The 14,785-nt window shown below is 41.1% G+C and overlaps 1 protein-coding gene across 1 annotated transcript in view; it reads right to left on the reverse strand.

The window, feature by feature from the left end:
- The window catches only part of LOC104015678 (putative cation-transporting ATPase 13A4), a 44,116-nt gene that overhangs the window by 20,931 nt on the left and 8,400 nt on the right, over positions 1-14,785 (reverse strand). Inside the window, exons 3-14 of the mRNA XM_087738791.1 lie at positions 12,450-12,587; positions 10,100-10,170; positions 9,927-10,007; positions 8,984-9,053; positions 8,018-8,152; positions 7,527-7,599; positions 6,747-6,878; positions 5,364-5,534; positions 4,769-4,926; positions 1,298-1,486; positions 921-982; positions 52-202 (exon numbers count right to left, since the gene is read on the reverse strand). Of these exons, the coding sequence (XP_087594917.1) occupies positions 52-202; positions 921-982; positions 1,298-1,486; positions 4,769-4,926; positions 5,364-5,534; positions 6,747-6,878; positions 7,527-7,599; positions 8,018-8,152; positions 8,984-9,053; positions 9,927-10,007; positions 10,100-10,170; positions 12,450-12,587 (1,431 nt within the window). The remainder of the gene's footprint in view (positions 1-51; positions 203-920; positions 983-1,297; positions 1,487-4,768; positions 4,927-5,363; positions 5,535-6,746; positions 6,879-7,526; positions 7,600-8,017; positions 8,153-8,983; positions 9,054-9,926; positions 10,008-10,099; positions 10,171-12,449; positions 12,588-14,785) is intronic.

Below are 14,785 nucleotides of genomic sequence, written 5' to 3' on the forward strand. Positions count from 1 at the left end.
AACACTAAAATTCCCCACCACCGTTTGCATAACAACAAAGCACAGCTTTACCCAGTTAGTGGCCTCAAACATTTTCACATCCAGTGGGTCTCCTTGGATCTTGCCCTCCCAAACAATTAGTGAATGACAAACCGCCATTGCTCGGAACACTGGGCCCCAAGGCAGGCTGCGTTTTGCAGGGAAGCTGTAAATGTCCTGGAAACTAACGCAAAAAAGAACATAAAAATTGTCATCAGAGAAGACCAAACAACATGTGACTAACAGAAAAAAAGTCCTAAGTGAGGGGGCTGTTAAAGTCCCATCCTGTGGTCAGGCTAGAAGCGTGTTTCTGTTGTCTTGTCCTCCCTCATGAGCTATTTCTCACGCACCTGTTAAAGGCTGGGATACACATGCTCAGAATAGGGGTATTCAGCATAGTGAAGGAGTCCACTGGAATGGACAGAGGACCAGATTATTATATCTTCCTTGTGGCTTGTGTAATGACTCTTGAGCTGTGAGGCTGATACAAGTTTGAGCATTTTTGTGCGTGCACATTTCTGGAAATGTAAATGGGCAAAAACATGGGCACTGAAGAAACTGAGTGGCAATCTCGTGGGTAACACTGACTTCCTGTCACAAAGGGTTGGGGCACTGCTGCAGTTTTGAGATGTAACCTAGCATATCTACTGCCCTGTCCAGGCATGCTGTGCCAAATGCTGACAATAGTGGCTGCATCTTTTCATGTAGAGCAGGACCCCTGGGATGAGGCAACAAACTCATTTTCCAGAGGCCATAGAAATAATATTGGAAATCTAAACACGGGGAACTTCAAACTGCTGTTTGACATTAATTGTCTTTCAAATTTGTTCATGTGCCTACGAGGTGAATCCAGTCACTATCCCACCAAAGTTAAATGCCATTGGTGTGTCAACGAGCCTTACCAGTTTCTTTCAGAGGGCAGCAAGCCCCAAAGATCCAGGCCATCTTCTGTTAAGGTGCCAGTCTAAGTTAAAATGTACATTTAAATTAACTTCCCACGAGAGCTCCAAGAAGAATAAAAAGCAAGACTTATTTTAAGAAGTTACTGTCCAGAAAATGCCAGCACTGTGCAGAGCAAAAGTGCCACCAGTCAATTCCTAGATTCCAAGAAAAACAACATTTTGCAACAGTGTCTGTTCAGACAATACAAACTTAAGTACGCAAGATTGGTCAGTGCATTTCTAAAATACAATGGAAATGCTTGAGCAAAACCGATAGTCTCCCACCCCTAGCATGGCTCCCATTACTAGTAAGAGAGTAACCACGACACAGCCGTTACTTTGTCAAAGCAGATGAGGTTCAGCTGTCCACACATGTTGATCCTCTGTGGGCTGATGCAGAAGATGCCCTTCTTCTTCAGCCTCCGCTGGGTATAAATTATCCCTGTTGTCAAGGCAGCTGGCAGAGCTGGAGGGACAGCAATAGTGATAACATCCAAAGCCTTCTTCACCACTTCTCCTGCCTCCTCCTGACATAAAACCAAAGGCAGTTATCAGCAAGAGGGTGGCAAGCAGTGCTGCTTGGATTGTCTGAGTGTAGCCCTCTTCATCCCTCCTCCCCTCCACTGCAGGTGCTTCAGGCTGTGCTGTTTTCTGCCCATGGTCCACCATGTATTCATCTCCCTAAAAATTAATTGCTTTGGTTTAACCAAAGGCTTTAAAGCTACGCCACTGCTAAAGAGCAGCCTCCAGGCCTTCCTTCATTCTCCTTGCCAACAAACCTGCCAGGCAGAGCTCACAGTCTCCTCCAAAGCACATGAGTTCAAACATGCCCGCTAGGTTATTGCACCCTCAGTCAAGCCCAGTTTCCCATGACACAGCACACAAGAATCTGCCATTTACATGGGCATTCATCCAGTTGCCTACAGGCATAGCTCTGGACTCCATGTTAGGGTGACAGGTGAAACATATGGGATGGTGCTGAAAAGGAGGGCAGAATGCATGAGCTAATGATTTCTTCTGACCTCATGTTCTAGGAGTTGTGAAAGGAAATTGCTTTTACCTGCAGGAAGAGACATGGAAGTAAAAGTTACATTCCTAAAAGCTATCTCTAATTTGGGAGCTTAGAGGTTGGTGTAAAACTGACTGCCAGTATGCTGAATGTTGGCACTGTTATTCTTGGCAGTTGATATCACTGCTAAAGGATTGAATGCATTTCAAATTGGGGTCCCAGAACCGAGACACTGCAAACTAAAGCCAATTTGCAGTTCAGAAGGATCTGCAAACCATCATAGAGTTCTATTATTACTGCTTCTGAGCTTGGGACTTTGACCATAAACCATGTTGCATTTGATGTGCTGAATTTCCATCATGTTCTCATTCTCCCTTCATTGATACTGTTTCAGACCACAGAAGGCACCATCTTGATAATATTTTGTATCTATGTTAGAATGAAACATCACCTTTAGATAAACACACTCACAGAGGAGAAAGCATTTAGTATATCATGTGACTGAATCTTACACCAATCCGACAAGACAGTTTCAGCTGCTGTGATAACATCAGCATGTATTTTACATATTACAAGGGAGAAGTTAAACAAAAAAAAAGGAAAAACTGCAAAGCAGACACCAGGATATGTTCTTAAATACACTTTCTTTGATATCCCAAGAGGAATTAATTTTCTGAGCCAATTGATTGTAGATTATTCTAAAGGAGAAAAATGATTCAAAAGATGAATTGCAGAATCAACCTTGCAACTGAGGACCTGGACTTTACATTGGCAGATAATTATCAAGGCATGAAATGATTTCTTGAAAGTTTTTGAAGACGTTCTAAAGCAATTAGGCTTTAAAAATTGCAGAACTACCATTTACAGCGTACAACTATTTCTTACATTGACCTTGATGCATGAGAATGAGTGAACTGTTTTTCAAGGGGTTTCAGGCGAACCCTCCAGAGATTGAGAGACCAATATGGCAGGGCCCTAGGTGCAGTAATAGGCCTTAATTACCCTCACTAGCCTCACCTCCACCCATACCCGCATACCCGCTGCTCTTGGGTTCAGGAGCTCCATTTAAGCTAAGGCCTGGGCCTTCAGTCTCTGTCTGAGCCATGTTGTAGGTGTGCCTGCCTCTAGCACTGTCTCCTGGGTGGACACCTTCAGACATGTATTGTAGCGTTGTCTCTTGTCCTCATCTCCTTCTGCTTCGGACTGGTCTGCCGGGATTATTTACCACTTTGCCTTGCCTGGGACTATTGATGGGCTGTCACCAGCACCCATCTCTCCTCACCATGTTCAGATACTGTGTGACTGTGCCCTGGTTGGTGAGGGCACTACCTGTGCTCTGGTCACCCTCGGCTCCTGGCTTACCTTCCCCTAGGGAATAGCTGGCCCTTGCTGCTTCCTAACACAGTAAGTCTTAGTTCCACATCATTGAGAAACTTGATTAAAATTAAAATACAGAAATAATTGACCCTTGATGTATATGGAACATTAGAGAAGAGCTAACACAGTCTTCCCAGAGGGAATTAATACCCCATAAACCTCCTGGAGAACTCTGGAAAAAATCAGTGGAGATGCGGGTGACTCAACTGATACAGGATAGTCGGCTTTGCAAAAGTTATTTCCCAAAAGCTCTCAAGGATATTAAGCTGAGTGATAACTAAGTGAAGGTCATCTCCCTTCCACCCCTACCCCCCCTGCCCTGCCAAATGACTATACAAAAATATGAAAAAAGAGGCAGAAGAAAATGGGGAGTTCTTTGTAACATCAGTAAATTTCAGGGATCTGTGTTTACACCTGTACTGTTCAGGGCTCTGTAACATGGAAGAACGGTGGCTGAAGGGGTGGCCAGTGATCTCTAAATCATAGATAGTATAGGAAACATCAAATAGAAAGCAGCTATTTGCTACTTCTCTAAAACAAAAATCTACAGTGCCTTCAGTGATTTAAACAGCAGCTCTAAAAACATTTTTAGGCAGTACATAATGAAACTGTGGGAATCATTGCCACAGGTGCTGTCAAGTCCAAGGCATAAATGAATTCAGAAATATATTAAACCACACTCTGGAAGATTTTCAGTGGCTATTACAGCTAGATGATCTAGATACAAAAGACAGCTTACTGAACTGTTAAACCTTTCTCTTCAAGAAGTTAGGAGACTATACCAGGGAAGAATTGTTCTATACTTGCCCTACTTCCTAACCACCTTCCATAAGCATTTGATACAAGTTACTCTCAGAGACCATGGACAGGGACAGATGGGTCTTTGATCTAAAACGAAGTTTTTGGAAAGCTGCATGACACATCAGTCTGTGTCCCATTTAACTCCTGACTCACTTGTGATTTTTCTAGTAATGTACCAAATGTGCCACAAAAACTCTATAAAAGCTACCTGCGGAGTGCTAAGCTCTTGGGATCTCCCATTTTCAGAGCTCTAGAAAGCATTATGCTAATTACATGCATTGATAATTACATGTATCAGCAAGCACAGGGCAGACAACACATAAACCGAGGCAGTCAGTGTACAGAAGGCTGCCGATAAGACATGCAGTGCTTGCACAGGATTTGCTAAGACCTCAGAAGAAATGACTGTTGGGAAACAGTGGGTTTTGGCACCTTGGAATTGCATGTATGAGAGCTTGTGTACTGTCACAAATTCAATTACATTGTAAAATGGCCTCATATACTAAGGCAAAAAGGAGAGTGACAAAGACCATATTTTTATATATAAATGTATATGAAGTCACGCAAGTTTCAAGTCTCTTGAAACTGGGTGTGACCATTTCTCCTGCATTTAGTAACTCACCCCATTAAGTGCAAATACACACACTGCATAGATCATTCCAATGGCTGCAAATGCTATGAGGCACATCAGGAACCGGAGGGCATCTCTGTATAGCTTGAAGTTCATGGGTTTAGGGTAGAGAATGGACCTCACCAGATCCCCTTTTGCTGTATTGAAACCTGGGAAGACAAACTAAAATCATTCCAAGGAGAAAACATTTCCAGAAGTTCTCTACGAAGCATGGAGGGCTTTAAAATGACTCATCATTTCTGTAACTTAAGAAAGAAGGCCCAGATCTTTCATTTCAGTGCATGTGACCTACCCTGCAGAACACAGAAAAAAGTTATTTTTGTCTTAAGGAGGAGGATTTTTTCAATGTCTCAGAAGCAAAGTGAAATTCTTCTTTGTAACCATACGCTAGTGGTTTTTGTAAAAGTTATGCCAAGTAAATGGAAACAATGCATAATAGCTTAGCCCAGCCCAGGATATCGATTCTTCATCTGACTGTTATGAATTTGGATTAATGCCTTTACCTTAATGTGACTGGGCACACTAAGTCAGACTATTCCAGTAAGAAAAAGCATGAAAGGAAAACCAAACTGAAGTGTTGACTGACCAGTCCGCAGCACCACGGCTTTCACTACTCCTCTGTCATCTGACTTGGTCTGTATAACCTCTGTTCCACAGAAGAGGACATGTTTTTTGTAGTCCTCTGCACAGTGCATTCTCCAGGGCTTGAAGTTATCAGCTTGGGGTAAGTGGGTCTTTGTTACTGGAATACTTTCCCCTAGGAAAGATTAGTTCAGATGAGGAAAACTGCAGTACACCTTAAAATCAGCCTGCTGACTTTCAAGTAAGTACAGTATCTAGACATCTAGATGGTAAGTTAAAGGTATTTACTAAAGAAACCAGTTTAGAGAAATGTTACTTTTATATTGTGACATCTTCAGAGTGAGTAGGAGTTTGAAGCCTAGCAAGCAAACAGACTCTGCCAGAGAAAAGTTCTCCTTTGCATCAGTACAACAGCTTCATGTAAGTCTGAAAACTGAAAGCAGTCCAGTGATTCTGAACCATAGCTGTAGATATACAGACTTGAAAAGAGAACTGAACTGGTGTTGCATTACTCCACTCGATGGCCACAAGTTGTCTACCTAGTTTGAACTTCATGTGCAGGTCACTACACTATTCCCTTAGGCAGATTAAACATGACATTCCCTAATTCCTCTTCCTAGTAAAAAGGAGAGCCTTTAGCTCAATGCTTGACAGCTGACAAATATCCTATTTATGTCAGAGCAGATATACTAATGTGAAGCACAAGAAATACTTTCTGACAGCTGAAGCTTTCTAAATGAAAGGGGTTTCTGGAATTTCTCATTTACATGAAATTTCAGAACTGTGAGTTTCAGTTCAATTCAGACCAAGAAAAAATTTAAAGACAAGAAACAGAACTATGAACATCTCCTGCACCAAGAAGCCTGCTTTGCAGTGAACTCTCCCACCTGGTGTGTCTTCCACTGCTATCACATGAGCATGGCTCTAAGTGTCTGGAGGGCTAGACAGACACTCCAGCAGGCTGGAGATGTTGCAGTGTCCAGCAATGAGACAGAGTGACTGAGAGAAACCCCTACAGCCTGAGAGGACTGTGTGGGAACAGCTTTGCTCCGGATATGCTGTTTCTTCTCCTGTCCTGTTCACTCCTCTTCACTGTCCACTCTTTCCTTTCTAATCAGAGGATCCCTTCCTAAATTCTGCACCCCAGAAAGGAAGAAAAGGATGAACTGCCCTTCCTAAAGTCCATCTTGTTTATGTAGATAAGCTGGGGCTAACTACAATTCAGTCTTTATAATAGCAAACACCCAAAAGAATCCCCTTGTAGGCTAGCGATGGACTACCTATCTCATAAGGGTGATACATAAAAACACTGTATCCTGTGTCACTGGCTGAAGCCACAGCGCTATGATGATGTTTTGATGGTAAATCTGGGAGGGATGAGCTGTACCTGTCAGCATGCTTTCATTTACAATGCACTGCCCGCTGATCAGGATTGCATCACATGGCAAAAGGCTTTTGCCCTCTTTCAAAACCAGTGTATCTCCAGGAACAAGATGGTGTGATTCCAGCTCTTGGAAACCTGTAGGTGACATGTAATGCAAACTTTGTGCTTCATATATTTCTCTGTTGTAAGGGAAAAAAATACAAGGAACTACCTGCTGAATAGATTGTTACTTCTTTATAATGGCTGATAAACAAAGAACCACAAGTAGGACCTAAGAATACAAGCTCCAATATTTAGAAAAGCCTAGGCATCCATTCAAACTGCAGAATTCCTTCTTATCTCCCCAGGAGCCCAACCAATGGTTGTTGTTCCAATGCGCTGACCTAACTGAAGAAGCTTGGATCTACGTTTCTTAGTTTGACTTCGTCTTTTTGGATTGTGCTCTAAATACCAGAGCAGTGAACAGACTTTGCATGGAGCAATTACGTGGATTCACAGCCATTTAATGGCTATGCGGTTGGCTCTGTCAGCACTGCTTTAAGAAAAATGACAGTTTTCCTGATATGTTTTTGCTAAGGCTGCACTCAAACAGTTATGAATATGATTGATGTGCCACAACATACTTCTAGGTCAAATTAACCCAATCTGTAGAAGCTAGTTAATCGAGCTGAGAGACAGAAGAGGAAACTGCTCTAGAAGGGATTTGATACTGTATATTCTTGGGTTTTATATAAATTTCTATAGAAACGAAACACATTGAAGAAAGAAGTGTACAGGAGTCACCTTCCTTATTTCTGCAGACAGTGACCATGATGTTGTTATGAGATTCAACCAGTCTGTGCAGTTTAGCCGATTGCTATAAATTAAAGGAGAACACACAAAAGTGTTACATCTTACATGATGCAATTCATCCACTAACAATTATTCCCTTTTGTTATTTGTGGTTATGAGAGCCCTCATAAACCAGAGTCTGGCCCTGCCAGGAACTATACAATCATATAGAGAAAGAAATTCCCCACCCTAATTACGGAGAAGGTATAACAAAAGGTTACAAAGTGAAGCACTGGAATGGGGAAGGGAGGATGTGCGTAAAGAACCACACAGAGATTATGATGACTAGGAGGCCAGGCCACTGCACATGCTACTACACAATGTCACGAGACTAAACCTCTGACTAACTCTCATAGCACTGTATATGTGCATGTTGTAACATCCTGGCCTTTCCCAGACATTAGAAATAAATACTCCTTGTGGAAAAAGGTGAGGTGTCTCACCTGTCTAAGATCATACACAGTCAAAAAAATCGAGAGGAGAGACATGATTATGATGGCAATGGCATACTCCATGTAATCTTCAGCAAACCACAGACACACACTGAACAGCTGGAACACGTAAAATGGATTTAAGACCTGTTTGGAGAGAAAGCAATACTCAAGAGCTGGCCACATTTAAATGACTCCAGTATACCCAGACAGTCCATCCTGTTAGAAATGGGCTGGAATAAAAGCTACTGAGCTAAGTGTTGTGTCTTCCGACCCCCTTTCTAACTTTGTTAGCAGTGACTTCAGTTTAATCAGATTGCACCACCTCCATCTGACAGAAGGGCCAAATAATCTGGACCAATAGGATGTTATTGGGGATGTGAATGGCTCAGCCCACGCCTTGTTTGCTTGCTTCTTTACAAGAAATGTAACAAAGGTGAGAGAAGAGCAGGTCGTGTCGTGAGGATGGAGCTCACTACCATAGGCACATCTCCACAAACACTCTGTTTAGGCCACATATAGCCAGTTCCTGTCTCAAAAAGATACTGGTGCTTTACGTGGTGCTGTGCCCAGAGCCATGAGCTCATTGGATCTCTCTGCAACTGCAGGCATAGACCAGCTACTGCTGTCTACTTAGCCTCTGCTGATTAAGAGACAGCCTTTGCCTGGAAGGTTTGATTTCCAGTGCAGCTTGTAAACGTTCACTGACCCTTGTAAGGCCAACAGAATGAGCTCCCAGGACACAGATACATACAAATACCAAGCAGCCATACAGGCATGGGGAAACAGGATAGGGAACAATGGAGAATAAATGAATTTATGGTGATTTCATGGAACAGATTTAAACAGGATTTGAAAAAGAGGTGTGTTTGATGAGTGAGTACTGGGAAGATAATTCAGACATAGACTCCATTATATTCTATATGCACACTCTGCCTCCCCAAGTAGCCTAGAATAAAAGCAACAGGAATGCTTAACCTCTTTGATGAGTAGTTTCCAAATAGGGATCACTGGAACATCAATAGTGTTTGGCCCACATACAACTCTCCTGTATGGGATAAAGATACATCACTTAACAGATAAAATAGTGACAATGTAGCTCATTCAAGAAGCTGCAGCTTTCAATAGTCCTGAGAGCTTGTATCGATCCCTGTTTAAAGGCTGTGAGGATCTCTCTCCAAGAAAAAGATAAAAAATTAAATGCCCCTACAGTGCTTATGTCAGAAAAGATGACTGTACCAGTGAAATCTACTTAAACAGACAAGAGGTGTAACACAGCCTTGTAGGCAAACATTTCCATCACACAAAAATTCCTTTGAAGCACCATAAACAAAGGAATTCTGCACCTAAAACTAAATTACCTAAAACTAAATAGTTTTGCATAAAGTTAAGGGTGATTTGAATGTAAGATTCAACATGAGCTAAGGTCAGGAGCTGGATTTTCAGTATTCAGTCAACTGAACATCATTTCTTTATTTAGCAGTTTCAAGAACACCTATTCCGTAAATTGCCTAATGATACAGTAGTTTGTGAGAATCAATTCAATGACCAGAACTAATTGATTTAGAAGTTCAATACAATTACATTGAGCCCCACTGAAGAAGCACACACACAACTTATCTGCACTGTCGCATGGACTCTTACTCCAAATATGAACTGCTTAGAGTTAGTTACAGGACATAGTTATTTCCTGATTGAGAACAATAACAGTGATGAATACTGAGACATTTCAAAAACTTTGACAAGGAATACACAACATTCTGTAGCCCTTTTCATTCAATTTTTTATGCACGGCCATTTCATCTAAAATTACGTGCATATTAATGGATACACAAGAAACTCAAGGGAAGTGCACCAACAGCAGTGAAGTTACATCTCTTTGAAATCCATACGTTGAGTACTTGTGGTTTAAAATGTGTACCTGACATTCTGTTCCTTGCAGGTGAGACCAGAACCAAATTTGGCATGTATAGCTGAGCAAGTGTGGTGGTCTTCTAGGGCTCTAAAATATAAAGGGAGTGTTTTCCTTAGGACATTATTCACAAAGAAGCTTGACTTCCTTAGAGACTTGTGTAACCAGGGCATTGAACTCACCCAACTTTCTGGAACTGTTTTGCATAGATATTCCAGACATAGCGGATTTTTTGTACTTGGATACTTTTCACCTGCAAAACAGAACAGGGACAACAACATACACAACACAGCAAACAAAAATACTCCCAGGCCTGCTAACAGATCTCAGCTAGGCATCCTCACTGGGGTCAGGCACAGATAAAGCAAATTATATGGGGGGCAGGGAGGGAGAGAAGACAGGATTGCATATACTAACTCCCTAGTTATGTTATAGAGTGGGATCCCTAACTCAGTGCAGGTTCCAGTAAGCTTTAGAGATCTTTAAGTCAAGCAAGTACAAAGCAGCATACTTCTCTCCCCATTTTGTGAAGGAAGGAATACAGTCCTCACTCTCATTTCACAGAACGAAGTGAAGAGATCCCTGATGCAGTGGTGGGTACACAGGCAGCTGTCAAAGCCCGTCTTCAGTCAACAACTCCCTTATCTTCTGTCTGGCTTTGAGGAAAGCAGGGGGCTTTGGGCAGTTTGCAGGCATGGTGCCAAGTCCTTACACTGAACAGATATGCCAACAGACAAGAAAGGCCATCCCTGGACACTTCCTGAGTCACTGCTAATGCTAAGACCTTGCAGAGCAGTCACCCATTAGGAACACACGCTGCCACTTATAACTTGTAAAAGGAGTCTGTCCTGTCCTGCACAACAATAACAAAGCCTATTAGAGATAATGGTGCTTCATATCAGCTGGAAGAAGGCAAGGCTATACACCTATACACATAAGTAACAAAGAAATCAGCTCTAGGGGACTCTCCCTACCCAGTTCAGTAAGCATTATTATAGGCCAATGAAATCTATACTCAACTCATACACTGACTCAAAATGGAGCTATAACCACAGTCATTAATCTAACAAGACGACTGTAGTTAGGATTTCATGCAATAGGAGCTGCACTATTTGCAATGCTAAAAACTGGAGTGAGAAATGAGGGACTCAAGTTGCTGCCGGAACAGGTCCTTGGACAGCTCTTAGGCACTACACATTACTCTGTGCACTTAGGTAGCTTAAATGGCAAACAGGTTTTATAATTGATGTATAAGTAGGGGCTTTTGAACTGCTAGTGAAAGATTAAACTGTTTGCTCTTTGCTGCTTTGAAATCTGTTCTTTTCTATCTAGACGTTTTCATTGATATGAAAGTGTTGTTCAAAAGGCCTATTATTTGAGGGCTGTACCGGGCTTTTTTATGTTACTAATTCAATCCTCTGAAGAATGTTACAAACCAGTCTTCAGTTTCATACTGTGTCAGTTGATTAAACTAGCTGGCACTAAACTTTCTTATGTACATTAATATATGCCCATACAAAACAGCAGTAATAACAACAGCTTTGCTCAGCTGAAGTTAAGTTTATAATGAAAATTTCTACTAAAAATTTCTACTAGATACAAAAATAAATGCTAGCAAGTTAGAAATCTATTTCCTGGAAGGGAATATAGCTCTTTTATGGGTTCCTCAGTGCAGTGATCTAGTATCTATAATCAAGAGCCAGATATTAGCAAATGTACCATTGCATTCCTATTGCTTACACCAATTTAATGTGTAATGCTAAGCAAGACATATAACTGAACTGTCTGGTACTGGTTCTAAAATGGGGATAATTATATTTACTCAACTCATGAGGGACATATTGTGATCTGCTTGGATCAATTAATCGTTTGCCTTCTCCCCAGTGCCTCACTGGGATCTCAAAGCTATAGAACAGGCAGAGACCAGGATACATTTTTGCAGGAACAGTGAACAGTGCAAGACCTGACTCCAGCAAATGTAATTTAAAGCACAAATTGGTGCATACAAAGGCAAGAAAGCAAAATGTGTTTCAGACCCTCCTTGATGAAACATTTCTGGAAATACTGGTGCAGCTCTGCCTAGGCACTTTTCCATTCTATTCCCCTTCAGCTGCACTCATCCCTGTTTTCATGTTACTGTGGGAGCTGTGATGTTCAGTTCCTCACAGTTTCCCTTCAGACACACAGCCACCCCTAAATTCCTTGATTCCTATGCCAGGAATGAGTTTTTGATTTGGAACTCTGATTCTTCACTACTAACCCCAGTGTCTTGAAGCTCTCCTACTTATAATGTAGGTCTTCTCTCAGGAGTAGTGAGGATTCTTTTTACATAACCCACCTTGGAGTAAGAGAGGATTTTTATAGAGGTGAGTACAGTTCTCCAAAATCTCTAGCTTGTTTTTCCGCAGCTCACTATGTTCATCAAGCCGCAAGTTTCTTAGCTGGATATGTTTCACAGCTCACTTTCACTCTATGAAGCATGGCTGAGATTTGCTATCATCTCCCAGATGCTGCAGGGAATACTTTACTTACTTGCAAACTTGGCTTCATTATGGCTTTGCTGAAGATTGAGTCTTCCTCAGCAATGGTTGGATAATCCGATCTACTTTTGATAAGTGCAGATACGGAGATCCATGTCACAGTCTTACGAGAATAAATCTGAAATTCATCCTAAATGAATATATAAGAGAAGTGTCACAATTTCCCTCAAAATCAGACCAAACTCACTATCACCTTGGAGTGAATGATTACAGTAGGCCTTTCTGGAGCACTGCTCCAGCTTTTTAAAGAACTAACCAACAGGGGCTTCCCAGCACCTGTGACTGATGGATAAATCAGTAGAATGGGAGCGGAAACACGGCCCTGTCAGTATTTGAGTACTGCAAATAATTCACTGACTGCAGGTCTGGTGCTTGGCTGATAAGGATAGAATGTGAACACCCAGGTCGTGATCTAGGACAGGCAAACAGTACAGGACAATCTGAGATGCAGTGACCATACTGTAAAGGGAATATCAAAAGGAACATAGTGCTGTACTGCAAAATGGATGTTAGTGCCAACACCTTTTCACGGTCATTCCTGTGTTAATACTTCATTGGAAGAAGTGTGTTAGCACCATGCCTCCCTTATGGTACCTTAGACAAGCTTTTGCCACAAACTGAGTTAATGATCTTGCTATTTTTTTATAAAATAAGTTCAACATTGGAACTGCCTGATAATTAGTGTTGGTAGTACAGTCTTAGAGATTAGAGTAACTACTGTAATAAGTACCCTCATTTTATGTTTCAGTCCTGAACACTAAACCACATGCATTAAAGCCAACTATGAGGCTGACTTACATATCATATTCAGTGTGTGAGCCGTTTGGCAGATGGAAAAAGCTCATTACCTCAGCCAGCCAGGTTCTGAAAGCACAGTTATGAAACTTCATTTGGAAATGACAACAGAAAAAAAGATTCTGTACCAAATATGAGTCCTTTTGAATAATTTAAGGGTTCAAAAAAGAACTTTAATAATGTTTATATATCTTATTTATTTGTGCACTTTTCTTCGTAAACTGGTATTTTGAGTAGAATAACATTTATTTTCTGATATTTATCTTTAATTTAAATTTCAGAATTAGTAGACATTGGTATGCAGATTGAGATGGGAATCAGTGAATAACACAGGTGCTCATTATTTGAACTGAAGTGAGGTAAAATTCAATAACAAAAGTGAGCTAATAGGCTCTTATATTGCAATTGCAGAGATGATGATGAAATATGAATGAAGGTTTTATGTGAAGCAAAAGAGAATTCCAAGGATCAAGCTGATGGGATTACTTGTATCCTCATTAGCAGTAGCCATCACATTTGAGAACTGGCATAATCAGAATGTAGGGAAAAAAAACAAAACTGTCATTTTAATACAAAGAACCACGAAGGAAATTTGAAATTGTCAAATGCCCAGAGCATACTTTGAAAGAGCTTCCTGATAACAAGAATGTACAATATGATTCAATTCTTGTTTAATTACATAAAGGATCATTTAAAAACTCATTTATTTGAAAAGTGCTTGGCATGGCAAATCTATTTAAAATGACACACAAGAATAGGTAATTAAAAATGCAAACTGAACTGAAAATTAAAAAGGGGGATTAAACCTAATATGCTTCTTTAAAAAAAACCAACATACCCCCAGCCTATTAGGATGCAGATTGTTTCAATATAAAATATTCAACAGGCAGATCTGTGTATTACAAAACTCAAGATTTTAACTGCATGCTGCTCTGCTCATTTAAGAAGGCAGCTCAAATATAGTGGTAACAAGTGATCCATTTTGCAATTGCACATTTTGCAAATGCCATTGTTCAGCAATCTTTGAAGCAGAACAAATCGAACTTCTGGAAGTAAACCAACCCTGCCAGCTCCTGGAGTATTCAGGCTCAGCTGGGATTCAGAGTCAAGTCTCAGTTTGCTTCTTTTAGTGTTGCAGTAGCTCGCATGAAATGAAATCAGGGTTAGTGTATGTTGCAGTGCTTCAGTACAGTCCTCAACAGATAGAAATCTATATTAGGAAACTACTAGCAAAACATAACAGCCCTGAAAGCATTAACTGCAGGATTGCAGACTTATTGGACATGGGGAAGGGCTGATGGAAAATGGAAACATACAGCCAAGAAAAGAAGCAGTCTAAGCTTGCCCTCTTCCTTACACTGATCCCTCATCACGCACTGTTGGACACTGCTGGGGACAGAGCTAGACAAATCTTTGGTTTGGCCCACTGGCTAAATTTTGGCAGAGAAAGGCAACTTCACCAGGACAGCCAAGTGAGGTAAAAAGGATCTGCTGGACACTGCCAATCAAACAGATGCTTTAGAATCTGGAGCA

Source organism: Nipponia nippon, unplaced genomic scaffold (assembly GCF_047370975.1).
Source record: "Nipponia nippon isolate SJK-2023a ecotype South Korea unplaced genomic scaffold, ASM4737097v1 scaffold_7, whole genome shotgun sequence".
Taxonomy (NCBI): Eukaryota; Metazoa; Chordata; class Aves; order Pelecaniformes; family Threskiornithidae; genus Nipponia; species Nipponia nippon.